The sequence below is a fragment of the Nyctibius grandis genome, chromosome 11 (assembly GCF_013368605.1).
Source record: "Nyctibius grandis isolate bNycGra1 chromosome 11, bNycGra1.pri, whole genome shotgun sequence".
Lineage (NCBI taxonomy): Eukaryota > Metazoa > Chordata > Aves > Nyctibiiformes > Nyctibiidae > Nyctibius > Nyctibius grandis.
This window is the reverse complement of record NC_090668.1, coordinates 6,680,369-6,696,261: the sequence shown is the minus strand read 5'-3', so window position 1 is coordinate 6,696,261 and position 15,893 is coordinate 6,680,369. Positions and strand designations below refer to the sequence as shown.

General features: G+C 48.3%; 1 protein-coding gene across 1 annotated transcript in view; it reads left to right on the top strand.

Annotated features, from left to right (window-relative positions):
• Positions 1–15,260, top strand: part of SIN3A (SIN3 transcription regulator family member A) — a 32,939-nt gene extending 17,679 nt beyond the window's left edge. Inside the window, exons 10-21 of the mRNA XM_068409754.1 lie at positions 1,046–1,164; positions 2,922–3,132; positions 5,075–5,191; positions 5,906–6,144; positions 6,755–6,938; positions 7,124–7,694; positions 8,183–8,352; positions 9,393–9,566; positions 10,391–10,483; positions 10,977–11,071; positions 11,634–11,841; positions 14,080–15,260. Of these exons, the coding sequence (XP_068265855.1) occupies positions 1,046–1,164; positions 2,922–3,132; positions 5,075–5,191; positions 5,906–6,144; positions 6,755–6,938; positions 7,124–7,694; positions 8,183–8,352; positions 9,393–9,566; positions 10,391–10,483; positions 10,977–11,071; positions 11,634–11,841; positions 14,080–14,310 (2,412 nt within the window). The 3' untranslated portion in view covers positions 14,311–15,260. The remainder of the gene's footprint in view (positions 1–1,045; positions 1,165–2,921; positions 3,133–5,074; positions 5,192–5,905; positions 6,145–6,754; positions 6,939–7,123; positions 7,695–8,182; positions 8,353–9,392; positions 9,567–10,390; positions 10,484–10,976; positions 11,072–11,633; positions 11,842–14,079) is intronic.
• Positions 15,261–15,893: the final 633 nt, after the last annotated feature.

Below are 15,893 nucleotides of genomic sequence, written 5' to 3'. Positions count from 1 at the left end.
ACCAGCTGCCTGCAGTGTGGGAGCTCAGTTTACAAAGCGGCTGATTCGTGTCGGCGTGGGGTTTTTTTTTCTTCCCTGAGAGATGGATCTAATTAATTGCACAGTTGTTACCTGTTGCTGGCTTACCACACAGAGCGAATGAAGGACATGTGGGATGTTTCCAAGTGGTACCTTGGTGTCTTCCCTAAGATGTCCATACATTTCCTTATGGCTCAGAGGGGAGTATATAGTGAATGTAAACAAGTCTTGTAAGTAATATTCATGTGTCGATGGAAGTCTTGACTGCTCCCTGATGATGTGGTGCATTTTGCAGCACGCTGTAGCCCAGCTAATGGTAACTGGGAACCAATCTATCGCTCGGAGGATGTGTAGGTGTTAACATGAGTAAACCTAGAAATCCCTGCTGTAGAATTATAACCGTAATGACGACTATCTTAATGATGATAGATCTCAGTCTGATGCATAGATGCTAACTGTTCTCGTGGGAGAGGTAATGGTGTTGGGATGAATCGTTCCGTTTCCTCGCGCTGTGAAGATAAGGCTCACAGAAGCTGGCTTATCTGGGATAACCCAAGCTGTAACACAGGCAGAGGCTGGAGCGGTGTTACCCAGGGCACAGGGCTCTTACCCCTGCTCCCTACTTATTCTCCTGCAATATTCTCTGGTGTTTAAAGGCAGCCTGGGTGGGTTTGTGGTGCTGCAGTTACAACTGGCATTGTCCACGATTCCAGCATTTCGTAATCTGGCTGTTAGGGAGCTCTTTGAGGGATTTCATTCTTCACTTGCAACTCCTTTCTTCAGAGTAATGCACTGGGTGCTGATGTTGCAGGGCATACCCAGCACGGAGACGGCTCACGTCGGTATCTGTTTGTCTGGCCCTGCGTATGGGGCAAGTTGCCCTCTCTTCAACGTTCTCATTCCATGTTAACCTCCATGCATCAGTGGGAAGCACAGTGTTGAATCCAGGTCTCCTGGACAGCAGTAGCATACACAGCTTGATCTCACCGTGACAGCAACTATTTCCCTCTTCTCTTCTCTCTGTAAGGTCCGCAAAGCTCTGCGTAGCACAGAAGCATACGAAAACTTCCTTCGCTGCCTGGTTATTTTCAACCAGGAGGTGATCTCCCGGGCTGAGCTCGTGCAGCTCGTTTCTCCATTCCTGGGGTAAGTGAAGCCCGTTTCCTTACATGAGGTGAGAAGTTCAATGCACTTGGTCTGTTTCTGTTGCAAAGCCAGCAAAGAAACACTAACCTTTGTGGTCGTTCAGGGGCACACATCTCGTGTGGTTGCGTGGCATGGAGGAGGAGGAACGCTGCCCTGGGAGCTGGGTGGTGGTTTCTTGGGCCACAAAGTACATCTGAGATGGAGTCCCCCTGTGCTGCCACTGCTTAATTGCCTGGCCACTGAATGATTGCACGAGTTGCTTCTGTGGCAGTGCATCCTCTATTCTCTCCAGCTCAGCCTGAGTGTCACAAATGTGCATGGTAAGGTGCCACGTGCTGCTGTACGGGCAGGAAGATACTGGTAGCTCTTGGAAGCCCTTCAGTGGCTAATACTGTGCAGGTGCCACGTGCTTTAGGCTTTCAGACTTTTCCTTTATTGGAGCAGGACAATAAGGACCCTGCTTCAGTTTTCTTTCCAACTTCATGCTCTTCTGCACTGCCCTTTTCTGTTCCTTGTTCAAGAGGAGGTGAGAGAGGGATTCCCAGCTGTGCCTTGGCAGGCAGGCAGCATTCAAGAGCAGTGCCGGTTGTGCTTGCTGTGTTTCTTCCTTTTTCAGAAGAGCAAACAGCAGCCTGTTATTGTAGTCTCTTGCTCTGGAATCACAGATTGTTTCATTTGAGATGAGATTGTCTAATTACGTAGGAAATGTCTCCTAAAAAGGAGTGCTGATATAAGCTTACTAAAATTTCCAAAAAGCAGCTGAATTCTGTCACGAAGCCAAAAATGATAAGGAATACTGTAGTTTAAAGAGGAATTATGACTTCCGTAATTGCCAGTAGTGTACGGAACAACTCTGTATTAATCAGCTAAAAGCAACTGATATCCTCTCGTCAACTTTGGGCAGCAAGATTAATGTTCCTTTTTCCTGTGAATCGAGTTCCTGGTTCCAAGGGAGAAGGCAACAGCAACGTAAATGGGGTTCAGGACCCCATTACACTAGCTACTGTGCAAAGAAACTGCCCCAAGGAGCTTCCACTCTCCCCATAGCTCCACTGGCATTTGTCAGGCATCAGCAGGATGCTGCCTTTAGCGAGGCAAGGCGAAATATTCAACAACAAATTCTGGATTTCTCCCACCTACTGTCTGTGCTCCTGGCTATAAGGGTGAATATCTGTATTGGGAAAGGTATAATACAGTTGTCTTCTGGAGTTGGACGTTATCTTCTGTCATGTAATGAAAAAGCAATAAATGAGCAGTGATTCCATTAGCCTTAGTAACAGGTTCAGTTCCTCATATCGCTGGAGCTTTGCATGAGATAAGAGGAGTTGAACAGATGCAGTATTTCAGACTAATAAATTCTTTAGAAAACTTTCCTCTGCAAGCAAGCGAACTTGGGCCTTGCAGGCAAAGGCTTCTTCATAATTTGTGCTGCTCTGTGTAGTCTGGGGAGGCAGCACTGGTTGAAGCAATTACTCAGCACTGAAACCTTTTGCTGTGTAGTTACAGAATCACTTTTCAGTTTTTTCTTGCTGCTTTTGGAAAGGAAAGGTCTGTTTTAAGGTTAAGAACATTGGCAAACAACTAGGTATCTGGCCTGGGTTCACTACTGGGGTAGTTTGGGAGACCTAGATGTGACCCCGCAGTGGGTGCTGCCCCTGCAGCGAGAGCTTCGGCTGCTGTTCCTTGCTTGTCACTTGTCTCATGGGGACTGTACCCATGTGGAAGATGTATCTTCACTTCATTCACTTTATTTTTAGGAAATTCCCAGAATTGTTCACTTGGTTTAAAAACTTTCTGGGGTACAAAGAGTCTGTTCACATGGAGACTTACCCGAAGGAACGGGCTACGGAGGGGATTGCCATGGAGATAGACTACGCCTCCTGTAAAAGATTGGGCTCCAGCTACCGAGCCTTACCCAAGAGCTACCAGCAACCCAAGTGCACAGGGCGGACTCCGTTGTGTAAAGAGGTAAGATACTCTCGGGTGGGAATTGCGTGACAGGGAAAGGTTATTTCCAGCCTTCTCTGAGGGATGGAGCAAGGATGAGCGGAACAGAACAGGATGGGGAACTTATTTTCTATTCCTGCGCAATGCTGAAAGGGTTCCTGGGGATGTCGGGGCACGTCTGCTCTCGTACAGCTGAGTTGTGATGCTTCTTGCACCCCAGAACTGGTGCTGGGCATGGAGCTGGAACCAGGCAGATGCCTGGTTAGCACTGATCCAGCACTGAGCCCTGCTGCTCCTGCACCCAGGTGTGTGCAGGCGTACCGTCCTGGCACGGGATCATGGCAGTGCGTGTCAGAGCCTGAGGTGAGCACACCCCGAGGTGTTCCTAGTGGCGAGTGAGCACTTGGCACTCCTGCAAATGTCTGGATTGTGTCCAGAAGCTATTGCACAGGGCGAGGCGTCAGTCTAGGAATGGATTATGCCGGCAGCTGGCTGGGAGATGCGACACCCACATGGCTTTGATGGTTGGCATCAGCTCTTCTCCAGTGGTGCTTGTGAAAGAGTTGCCTGAAATGTTGGGGGGCAGCTGGAAAAAAACCCCACTGAATAGTTGTGATGTTTAACTACTTAAATAAAATGTAGGGCCATTTAACCAAATTCCCACTTAGTCTGCTTTCAGAATTGTCTCTAGTCCAACCTTAAAAGAAAATCACATTTTCCATAGACAGATTCTCCCACATATCCCTCATGTGCTGCTTGCTTTGTACCTGAAATGCTAAGAAGCATTGTCTTGAGAAATGATGCGTTGCTTTGGGAAATTGGTTCCCTACAGGGAACCAGCCTTCTTGGTCAAGCTTCAAAGTTGGTCTGACAAAGTGCTGCAGGATCAGATGTCCTCATTGAGTCTTTTAATGTGTTGTAATGACCTCTCAATCAACGTGGGAATGGGACTGGTTGATCCTGTTCCTTCACTGGTGTTGAAGGTAATGTTTTGGAAGTGAGTGAGCAGGACTCTTGCTGAAGGTTAGTTAATAAACATGCTGCTTAAGAGCGTTCACTGGAGGAGGGGACAGCCCCAGAAATCCCTTCCCTGGGTGACTGCAGTCACCTACAACAAATAGCGAGGAGTTTGCTGCTTGGGAACATCACATTTTTGTGTCCTTACACTCCTTCAGAGATGAGGAGGAAGAATGTGGGTGACCAAGTCATGCAGTTAGCAGTGGTGATAGGTGTCAGCCGAAGCGATGGCAAGGTAGTGAAAATAACCCGGGCAAGAGACAATTGCAAGTTTTTTAATCAAAGTCCTGACGTGTCTCTGAAAAGTGTCTTGTGTGATGTAGTTATGAACTTTTTTTTCCTGTGAGAATCTAATGCCTCAGTTGTTCAGGCTTTGAGTTTATTAGAACTGGGTTTGACTTTCAAGACTGCCAAAATCCTTGTTTCTTCGCCTTTGGCCTCTTGGAGGTTTTTTTTTGAATGTTCTGTTCCTGTTTTGGAGGTGGTGAAAGCTGCAGGTGCCCAGCTGCTTTGTCAGGAAAGGTGTTGCTGGGGTATGGATTTATATTCCCAGTTAGCCTTGTTTGGAGGCAGAAACCATGTACTGTGAAACAGTCGTGCCTGATGTGATGACCACTCAGTGCTGGCGATGGTGAATCGCACACGTGATGAACCAGCTGGTTGCAGTTGACTAACCCAAAGTAACGGAAAAGCTCCTTTCACCTTTCTTTTTCTCTTCCCTTGCAAGTTTTTTCTCACAGCTCCAGCTAATGAATATTTCAGACTGCCTGGATGTTTTGGTTCTGGCTGTTTGGGGTTCTCTTGTGGGTGCTGGGTGGTGTCTTGGCTTTGGAAGGAACACATAATTTTTGTGACTGGGGAGTTAGATCCTCCCATCAGAAGACTGGGCTCAGAGGTGGCCGAGTGTGACCCCTTTGGAGGACTGACCGTGGCTCTTGTCTCAAAGGTTTTGAATGACACCTGGGTCTCCTTCCCATCCTGGTCCGAAGACTCCACGTTCGTGAGCTCCAAGAAGACGCAGTATGAAGAGCACATCTACAGGTGTGAGGATGAGCGTTTCGAGGTAAGTTGCTTTGCCTTGATTCACGTCTCGGAAAGCTTGGCGTTCTGTGAACCATTCATGATATAATTATACCTTTAATATTGCTTCTTAGAATCTGTTTTTATTGAGTCTATCACCTGGGGTTTTTTTTGCATAAAAGCTTGTGTTCTCTTAATGCAAGAAGAAGCAGCAGCTTCATAACCACCTCTCGCTCCAAGCTACCACCCCTGCCTCTCAGTTTTTGTGCAGAGCTCTTTGTTCACACCGCTCCAGATGAAATTGTGCACTGGCCAGCGTATAATTGATGCATCTTTTCTGTTCTTACTGCCCACGAGAACGTGCATTCCCCTGTAATAATCTGAAAAGCGATAAGCTCAGGATGTTAAATGATTGACATCTTGACGTGAAGTGGAAGTTTGCTTGGCAATTACCTGAGTACGCTCGGATTTGGCGTGTCGTTTCGTAGAGTAACTGTCATTTGTGTTCTGTTCCCAGGCGGAAAATGTAATTTCCGAACAGTATTGTTCTGGTAGCCTTTAAATTCTTCTGCAGTATTATCTAGGTAGCAGATAAAATATAATTGGACTATTTTAGAGCAGCGGAACGTGGAAACCACTGCTCGAGTACACCTTGTTAAACATGCCCGGCTTCTTGTTTCACGTCACTTAAATGTTAGCCTCTGTGAAGTATCATGTTTTATCTATTCAACGATGGCTAATGCACCGTTCGCTTCAGCTGGATGTTGTCTTGGAGACCAACCTGGCCACGATCCGCGTCCTCGAGGCAGTCCAAAAGAAACTCTCGCGCTTGTCTGCCGAGGAGCAGGCCAAGTTCCGGCTGGACAACACTCTGGGTGGCACGTCGGAGGTGATCCACCGCAAAGCTATCCAGAGGATATATGCTGACAAAGCAGCCGACATCATCGATGGACTGCGGAAGAACCCGTCCGTGGCTGTTCCCATTGTACTGAAAAGGTACTGACTGCTCTAGCACCGTGTACCGGGGCTCTGCTGCGGGATAACGCACCACACGTGATCCAGAGTTACGTAAAAGTAGTTAATTTCTGTGCCTGAAGGGTGTGATCTCCACAAGGCTGTAAATTAAGAAATGCATTTTATGTTCTGATCACTCGCTGTATTTCATAATAATCGCCTAGAAAGAGGGAATTAGCCTTCTGAAACAAAAACCTTACACTCAGCTGGAGGGACATAGAGCTTTTGTTGTCTCCTCTTAAACCTTGTTTCTTCCCTGGTGCCAGCATCATGTGTAAAATGAGGAAACAGTCTGATACTCTTCCCTGGCCACTTCTCATCTCTGTGGGACTGTTGGTCCTGTGTCTCAGGGCTCTGAGAGCTGGGAGTGACAGCCTTGCCCAGGGTACCTGCAAGGTCACAGTTTCCCCATCCTGCTGCGAGGACATTCTGGTTTACTCTTGTAAAGCTCTGTTCTGTGGGACAGCTTTCACTTATGCCCATTTCATAAGGAGTTCAGCTCTTCTCAGCACTGGCCGGGAACCACAGGCCTAGGTTTTCCTTCTATGCTCAGAGCAGACCTCTTAGCTCACCCTTGTTTTCTTGATCCAAGGTTAAAGATGAAAGAGGAAGAGTGGCGAGAAGCCCAGAGAGGATTTAATAAAGTCTGGCGAGAGCAGAATGAGAAGTATTACCTGAAATCCTTAGATCACCAGGGCATCAACTTCAAGCAGAATGATACCAAGGTCCTGAGGTCAAAGAGTCTCCTCAATGAGATTGAAAGCATCTATGATGAGGTAAGATGGTCACCAATAGTTTCCTTCCCTCAAGCTTACGTGCTTTGCAAGTGTGGTTTCAGTTCCTGTTCCTCACCGCTCGATGAGAGAGGAAGTCTGTGCTGCTGGCAGAGCTTTCTGAAAGGGTCTTGGGTGGAGAGAGGTGTTTGGGACTAATTTTTGTGCTGTGTTTCTCATTTTTTTAGAGGCAAGAGCAGGCTTCAGAAGACAATGCTGGAGTCCCCACCGGCCCACACCTGTCACTAGCCTATGAAGACAAGCAGATCCTGGAAGATGCTGCTTCTCTCATCATCCACCATGTGAAGCGGCAGACGGGAATCCAGAAAGAGGACAAGTACAAAATCAAGCAGATCATGTATCACTTCATTCCAGACCTGCTGTTTGCTCAGCGAGGTGAACTCTCGGATGTGGAAGAGGAGGAAGAAGAGGAAATGGATGTGGACGAAGCTACTGGGGCTGCAAAAAAGCACAACGGTGTTGGCAGTCCTCCCAAAACCAAGCTGATGTTCAACAACACGACGGCCCAGAAGCTGCGGGGCATGGATGAGGTCTACAATCTCTTCTACGTCAACAGCAACTGGTACATATTCATGCGGCTGCATCAGATCCTGTGCTTGCGGCTGCTGAGGATCTGCACCCAGGCCGAGCGGCAGATCGAAGAGGAGACGCGGGAAAGGGAGTGGGAGAGGGAAGTGCTGGGCATAAAGCGAGACAAGAGCGACAGTCCTGCCATCCAGCTGCGACTGAAGGAGCCTAGTGAGTGACTGCTGGGGGGAGGCTGGGGAAGAAAGGGGCTTCTATTCGTAGCATGTTGGCAGGGCTTGTTTGGTGTCTTCAGGCGAGTTACAGCAGTGACCCTTTAAGACAGTGAATCTCACTTTTATTATCACTGGGCAGCACTGAATTGAGGGAGGAGATGGGAAGGTGTGGGGCACGTGGGACTTGAGTAGCAGAATGGTAATATTCAGCAGTTATTTCATAAGAGCTTTCATTTTACCACCTGCACATCTAAAGTATCCTTGAGTTCCCTAACTAAACGCTTTTAAAAAGTCTTTCAGAAACAAAAACCTCGTGGAGGAGGCTAGAGCTAGAAATGTGTCCTTAAAAGGACTCAATGTCTATAAAAGACTAACTTAAGCCTATTCCAGTAACTCTTCAGCTTGAACGGGTAGTGTGAGGACCAAAACTCAAAGCCACCCTTCCTGGGATGGTGTGTTCATCTCCCCCGTGCTCTCTTGTTGCAGTGGACATCGATGTTGAGGATTATTACCCGGCCTTCCTGGACATGGTGCGCAACCTCCTGGACGGGAACATGGACTCGTCGCAGTACGAGGACTCCCTGCGCGAGATGTTCACCATTCACGCCTACATCGCCTTTACCATGGACAAGCTGATCCAGAGCATTGTTCGACAGGTGACTGCTAGCAGGGGCTGGAGGGTGGATGGTCCAGGGTGGAGAAGGTAGCCGGGATGTTTGCTGCAGTGAGAGCCCGGGCCCATGTTGGAGGGGAAGTGTTGTATGCCTAAATGGGGAATTTCAGGGGTAAGCAGGTAAATTCTGGGTGGTTTTAACCCAGCTCTAATACTGATGTAAAGAGACACGATAAAAGGTAATTTCTGATGTATTTAAATTATTAAGAATATCCTCTCTGTGCATTTAGAGTTCTCCCTTTGTTTTCCAGAAGTTTTAGGATGCAAGTATTCCGTTTCAAAGTGTCTCCAGAGCTCATCTTGCTTTAACTTTGAAAAAAGAATTAAATGGCATTTAAATAATTTCTTTCCTTTTCACCAGTGTTGTAGGAGCAGTGCATGCCTTTTCTGAAAAGCTCTGTCACTTTTTATCTGGCGGTTTGAGTAGCTCATTTTGGCTGTTAAACTCTAGTCCTTTTATTGGGCTGGTAGGAAGAATGTGTGACCAAGGGAAAAGTTCTTCATGTGCTTTTTTTTGTAGCATAAAGAACAAAAACAGACACAAGGGGCTGGGAGTGGACTGGCTTGAAAGGCCTTTCTTCTTTCAGAAGGGTAGAGCTGCTTTTCAGAAGCCCTGCACTTCAGCCCAGAGATTAACTGAATTCAAAAGACAGTCAAGCAACTTTTGATTTTGAAACTTGTACAAAATAAGGATTGGATACTAAACCTCCCACCCCTCTCCTCAGACACAGCAGCAGCCCCTTGCTGTGGGAGAGATATACTGTGTCATGGTGCTCTAGCCCTTCCTCTGCTGCTGAGCAGGGTGTTCCCTGCCCATAGGTTTTCTCTGAGTAGCTGTACTTTGCCACCTGCAACTGGAAGAAGCTACTAAAAATGTAGCCTTAAACTCATGCTTTTTCAGCCTTTTTTTTTTTCTTCTGCTTGGGCTTAAACCCATGGTTACATCTTTCTTTCTGTTCTGTGCTGATGGGCACGGAGCAGAGCCCCTGATGAACAGCTTCCCCGCGTTCTTCCTTTTTGCAGCTCCAGCACATAGTGAGCGATGAGATCTGCGTGCAGGTGACAGACCTCTACCTGTCGGAGAACAACAACGGAGCCACAGGAGGTCTGCTCGCTTCCCAGTCCTCTCGTACTCTCCTGGAGGCCGCATACCAGCGCAAAGCTGAGCAGCTCATGTCAGAGGAGAACTGTTTCAAGGTAAAGCCGCGCTGCACAGCACGCTGTAAAAGCAGTAAGCAGGGAGAGGGATGCCTTATAAGAAGGCAGAGGCACCAGTCCTTTAAAAAAGGGACCTTGTTTAGGCACCCAAGAGCCCTGTGGCTTTTCTGTAGCTGTGAAACTTGAAAGTTTTGGTGGCATGTCCCCAGCTTTTGGCACGTAGGTTAATGCTTCTGTAAGGGCCTCTTGGAAATGAGGTTTCAAGGAGAATTATATTTCCTGGAGCAGCAATTAATATCCCTTGTGCTTCACAGCGTCTTTGGGTTGTATCACATTGGCTGCTTTGCTGTCACCGGGTTTAATTTGTTAGCTCAAACTCCCCCATTTCTCTTGTGTCTCGGCCTTTGTCGACTGTGGGGAGATCTGCTCATACTGACTGGGCATTAAATCATCGCTGGCTGCATACATTGCTAAATAAACCCGGTGCACTGTGCTAATCAAATCCATGCTTCCTTCGCCTGGGGTGCAGGAAGGTCAGGCCCTTTCTGAGCAAGTACAGTACTTTGGATAAAAGCCTGTGTGTGTAATCCCTCCTCCCTTGCCCTCCAACTTATTTTGGGGGCTCCAGAAAGATCCAGACCACTCCAAAAACAACGACAAAAAAAGATTTTCAAAAAGCTTTAAAACTTTCCTGTTCCTCAAAGATTGTGCAGTTTGGCTAGTGTTTGCCCTTTGCTGTCAGGCACAGCTTTTTTCCTCAAAACTATGCAAACTTGCTTCATTCTCCCTTTGCCCCAGTGAGAAATGGAGGGGTTTTTGTGTTCAAAACCTCCTACTGAGGCCCTTCTGCCTTTTCTTTACAGCTGATGTTCATTCAGAGCAGAGGTCAAGTTCAGCTAACCATTGAACTGCTGGACACGGAAGAGGAGAACTCCGATGACCCTGTAGAAGCAGAGGTAAGAGCAGCATGTCCAGAGAGCTGGCTGTGATGGTCAAGGGTGCACTGGACGAGGATGTCCAGCTGACTACTGCTGTGGTCTGTTAGCGCAAGGTAAAGAAACATCAAAGACACGCCATAAAGCTTTCAGTGATGTGAGTAGGCAAATCCTTCTTGGCTTATTCTGTATTAGAAAACCCTCAAAACCATATAGAGAAACATTATACCTGCCTTTTTGGGAATAAGATACATGGAGCCTTCCAGGGAGGTGGTGGAGTCACCATCTCTGGAGGTGTTTAAGAAAAGACTGGACATGGCACTTAGTGCCCTGGTCTAGTTGACATGGTGGTGTCAGGGCAACGGTTGGACTTGATGATCCCAGAGGGCTCTTCCAACCTGGTTGATTCTGTGATTCATGTTCATCTGTATAATTTCCAGCTCAGCCTTCTTAACCACCCCGTGTTGTTTGGTGGGAAGGCAGTGGCTGAGCTGTGCTCTGTGCTCCCTTCCAGCGCTGGTCAGACTACGTGGAGCGGTACGTCAACTCCGATTCTACCTCCCCAGAGCTCCGGGAGCACCTGGCCCAGAAACCAGTCTTCCTGCCGAGGTGAGTGGCCAGGCTGTGCCGTGAACCCTACCCCGTGGGCTGTATCTGGCCGTAGAGGGCAGAGCGACTGCGCTCCATCGCAGTGCTGGGCGTTAGGGCTTGCCTGTATTTTAATGCTACGACAAGCCGTTACCCTGGCAGCATGGTGTAAAGTCACCCTAAGATCCTGTGGGTCCACCCCAGGCTCCTGTTCTCCAGTGACTGAAAGATGGTATGGTCCACAGGCAGGAGAGAAGGTGAGCGCTGGTGACTAGCCAGACTGGTTTTTTGGCAGTCCTGCCTTGGCTTACGGTAACCCTCTACCTGAAAACAGCGGTTGCCACATCAGGGCTTTTCGTGAGCAGGGACTTGATTGCACATTAGCCACGATTTCAGAAATAAGATAAACCCAGTGGGGTGTCTTGTTGTAGGGGTCTGAGCCTGAACGACTGCAGTGAGCAGTTGTGCTCCAAGCTGTTTGCCAGGCTCCTGAGGGGCCAGCACCACAGATCCACCAGTTAGGTCCAGCCTAGTAGTGCTAGAGGGTGAGCACTAATTCCAAGAGGGGTTCTCTGGTTTGCAGGAATCTGAGGCGGATCCGTAAGTGTCAGCGTGGTCGGGAGCAGCAGGAGAAGGAAGGGAAGGAGGGAAACAGTAAGAAGTCCATGGAGAACGTGGAGAGCTTGGACAAGCTGGAGTGTAAATTCAAACTGAACTCCTATAAGATGGTGTACGTGATCAAATCGGAGGATTACATGTACAGGAGGACTGCTCTGCTGCGAGCTCAGCAGGTAGGAGCGAGCGGAAGGACTGGGGTGGGCAGCTGGTGTTTCCAGGGACCCCCTATCCCAAAGGTCAAGTGGGGAGTCAGATGAAACATCCTTGGGGATCCCAGTCGGTAACATTCAGCCGTCCTTGTGTTGCCAGGGGGGTGGTGTGCTATTTTGTCCTCCCAAGACACTAAAGATCTGAGTGTTCCTAAGGTGTAGTTTTTTCTTCTTTCACCTCTAACTCTCATCTTTCTCCTACCTCTCCTTCCCTTCTCCCAGAGAGTTTTATTATGGTAGGACAGTGGTTTCGACCATAAGTTTTCCAGTTCCTTCCAGGAGGTACTTCCCATGGGGGGTGTTCCCCCTGTTTTAGGGAAGATCTCTCTTCTGCACATTCTTGTGGTGACAGGTGAGAGCACTTGTCCTTCCAGGGCTTCCCCAAAGAGGAATCACAGTGCAGAGCATCAAATGCCTTTTGTCCCTGTGGATCCCTTGGGGTACCATCCCCTCATCGTCTCCTGTCCCCACAGTCATGGAGAGCTGGAGTCCTCAGGTCGCTCCCGCACGGCAGAGCGCAGCCAGCGTGTGGCAGCAGCTCTAGAAACGCTGGTTTTGTGGCAAGGATGGGAGCAGTGAGGTCACCAATACTGAAAAATCCCCGTGGGTATTTTTCCAGGGCTTGAAAGTCTTGGACCCAAGGGTCTGTGATACCTCACATCTAGCAGTCAGTGCCTGTGATTGCTGATTTAAATTGGAATTCGACTTTTTGCAGTTACTCAGATTTGCTTTTGATTTTCTCTACCAAAAGTAACTGTTGTTATATTATAATCTGTTTAAAACACAACGTGAAGCAGGATGCCACTGCTCAGAATGTAAAAGAAAGTGAAACCTGCCAGATTCAGGCAAAAGTTAGTGACTTAAGCAACTAGAAGCAGAGGTACCCGAGAGGCTCCGTCAGCAGTACTCTCTTCTGTAGCTGCAGAGATTGTTTTCACTTTATTAAATTATTGGCTTTTCTGAGCAAACTGCTGACCACTGAGAAAATTCACTGGGAGATGAGGGAGTGGGAGAGGTGCACACTGCTTTCTGCCTCGTAAATCGTCCTTCACAGCTCCGTTTTAGTTGTGTGTGTAGACTTATAAAACACTACTTACCATCTGCTTCTGGCTGATGAAATAAAAATAATGATTTTACTTTACAACTAAGGAAATAGTTTTGTTAAACTTGCATTCCCCTCAGATGAGAGTTTTTTATTTCTGTAGCGACTCTTTGAAATGCCGATACTGAGGATTTTGATTGAATTCCATCTACCCCATTCAACTGGCACAAACCTCAAGGAAGAGTTTTCTCATGAACAGGATACTGTGTGCCAGTGCTTTTCACAGAGAAATCTGAACATAAGTCAAATTATTGAACTGTTAAATATACAGCATGCAGCGTAGCCCCTCGGTGACTGAAGTACACCCAAGGAGCTGCAGAAGCTACTCTGAGCTACAAATCTGTTGGATTTAACAGTTAACACTGAGAAGGAAGCAGTCATTCTTTGGGAGGAGAACAAAACCAATAATAAAATACATAAGTTCAGTTGAGGTATATTTGCTGTTTTCAATTATAACTGTAGTCATGGCTTTAAACCATCTGTCCTGGATCTTACATTCTTTAAGCAGATGCTCTTCCTCAGGATGCACTCAGTTTTCCTCTCCTGATGCTTCTGTTAGGCCAGAGGTTCTCGGACCTTTCAGACCTGTCCTGGTTCTTAATTTTCCACAGCAGTTGGGTCCCCTGACACATGTAATATGTGTTGAGCTTACTCTCTCCTGGGATCGTGCCCCTCCGTGGGGGGCTAGAGGCAGACCCCGAGGGCTGGGAAGAGCAGGGCTTGCCTGGTCTGGGGTCTACCTTGGCTCCTGCCTGCTGGAGGAGGAGGAGGAGGAGGAGGCAGCACACGTTGGGCAGTGCAGAAGGGATGCAGTGGGTATCTTCTGTGTCCCCAGCCTGAGAGCCGCTGTATTAAACAAAGAGCATAAATCTCTTGGTATTTCTGAGTTGGTTTTGCCACTGTAATTGCCTTGGAGAGGAGACCTGGGGGCCTTTATCGGCGCTTTTCCTCTGTCGTTAGCAAGGGCTGGTGTCTGTGTTACAAATTCCCTCTGGCTGTTGATCCCCTCGGTTGTGTCAGCCGGCAGCTGAGCTTTGTGTAACGCTGCAGTTTGGGGGGCCGAAGCCGCCCTTTTCTAACACCTCTTCCTATTTCTGCAGTCCCACGAAAGAGTGAGCAAGCGGCTGCACCAGCGGTTCCAGGCCTGGGTGGACAAATGGACCAAGGAACACGTGCCCCGCGAAATGGCAGCCGAGACAAGCAAGTGGCTAATGGGCGAAGGGTTGGAGGGCTTGGTGCCCTGCACCACCACCTGTGACACAGAGACCCTGCACTTTGTGAGCATTAACAAGTACCGCGTCAAATACGGCACGATATTCAAGACACCCTAAAAGTCTACCCAGGGCGAGGGAAGAGGCCGGGAGACGTGTGTGTGTGTGTGCGCGCATGAAGGGAAGGAGGAAGATGCCTTTCTCCCCTCACTGTGCATCTCCGTAACATGGCCACTCGACTAGTGCGCGGCTGGTACAGCCTGTCACCAGCGGGATGCCCTGCAGGGACGCGGCTCTCCGCCGGCGCCCGCTGGGACCTTTGACTTCGGCACGCGTCCCCGGAGGGCGGCAGGGACCTTTCTCTGAACTGAGCCATCCTAGAGAAACACAAGCAGCTCGTACACACCAGCAGCGTTGAGGTTCTGACGCCCCGGAGGCCCTGAGCGGCGGGGGAAGAGAACCGGAGGCTCTCCACGACCGGACCGCTCGGATGTGTCCCAAAATCCCCAGGTGCCTGTCGCAGCCGGACCGGGTTCTCCTCCCTTTGCGCTGCCACCAACAGCCGGGCTCCTGCGCGGGGCCGTGGGGCAGCTCGACGCCAGCTCACGGAGCAGACCCTGGGTTCCTCTCGCCTCCATCTCCTCCCTCCCAGGCTGGACTCACCCCCCCGTGCAGATCGGTCTGTCCTTTCTAGTGCCAGTGGAACTGTTTTATTTTATTTTTTTTTTTTTGTACCTGCTTGTTTACTAGTCTCTCCTAGTGCCATGCACCAGCTTTTCACACACGTGTACGTACACACACACACCAGAGAACAACACGATTTTAACATGTTCCCCTCCTTTTTTTTTTTGTAAATAAATGTACAAATTGTCAATTTTTTTTTGTTTTTTTTTTGTTTGTTTGTTTGTTTTTTTAATTAAAGGAAGTATGCTTGATGTGCTAGCATAACTGTACTAGCTTCTTGTGTACCATAGTACCAGGTGGCTTGAGAATATTAGTACCGACAGACTGACCGATGGAGACATTTATTACACTTTTTACCAAAGGGAGTTATCATTGTAGTGCTTTTGTGTGGAAACTTTTCTCTCCTTTTTTTGTAAATAAAAATGTCTTTGTTCTTAACTGGAGGAAGACACTCGCTCACCCACAGCCCTGTTCCTGGTCTGAAAGGCACCGCGCAGCATGCAGTTTTTGGGTGGTGAAAGGGGGTGTGTGGGGGGCGTATCCGACCGTTTTATGTGATGGCTTCACAGTCTGAGAGGAGAAAGCAGAGGCAGCGTGTGTGTTTTGGGGTTAACCCAACCGAGGTATAAGCAGTCTGTTAAGATATATAAATATATATTATATAATGTTTAATTTTTGTTTTTCCTGGTGGGTAATTTTTATCCACCGAGTCTTCCAGCTCCAAGGACCTTCGCTTTTGGGAAGTGTTACTGAGCTACTTCGCTGGGGTTGATTGTGCTGATGTATTTTTTTTTTCCCCCCTCGGTATTGGAGAAAACCTCACCTGAAGTACCAAACCAGTATGGGACAGAGCTGCTCTGCGTGTGTGTTTGTGTGCAGTGCGTGCGTGCAAGAGAAGGGCGAGGGCCTGGGCTGGGTCTCGGTGCATTTCACTAGTGAAATCCACATATGGGATATATATTTTTTTAAGTATAGAAGTTTAGTGCTGGCAGATATTTAAAACACGGGGAAAGATTCTG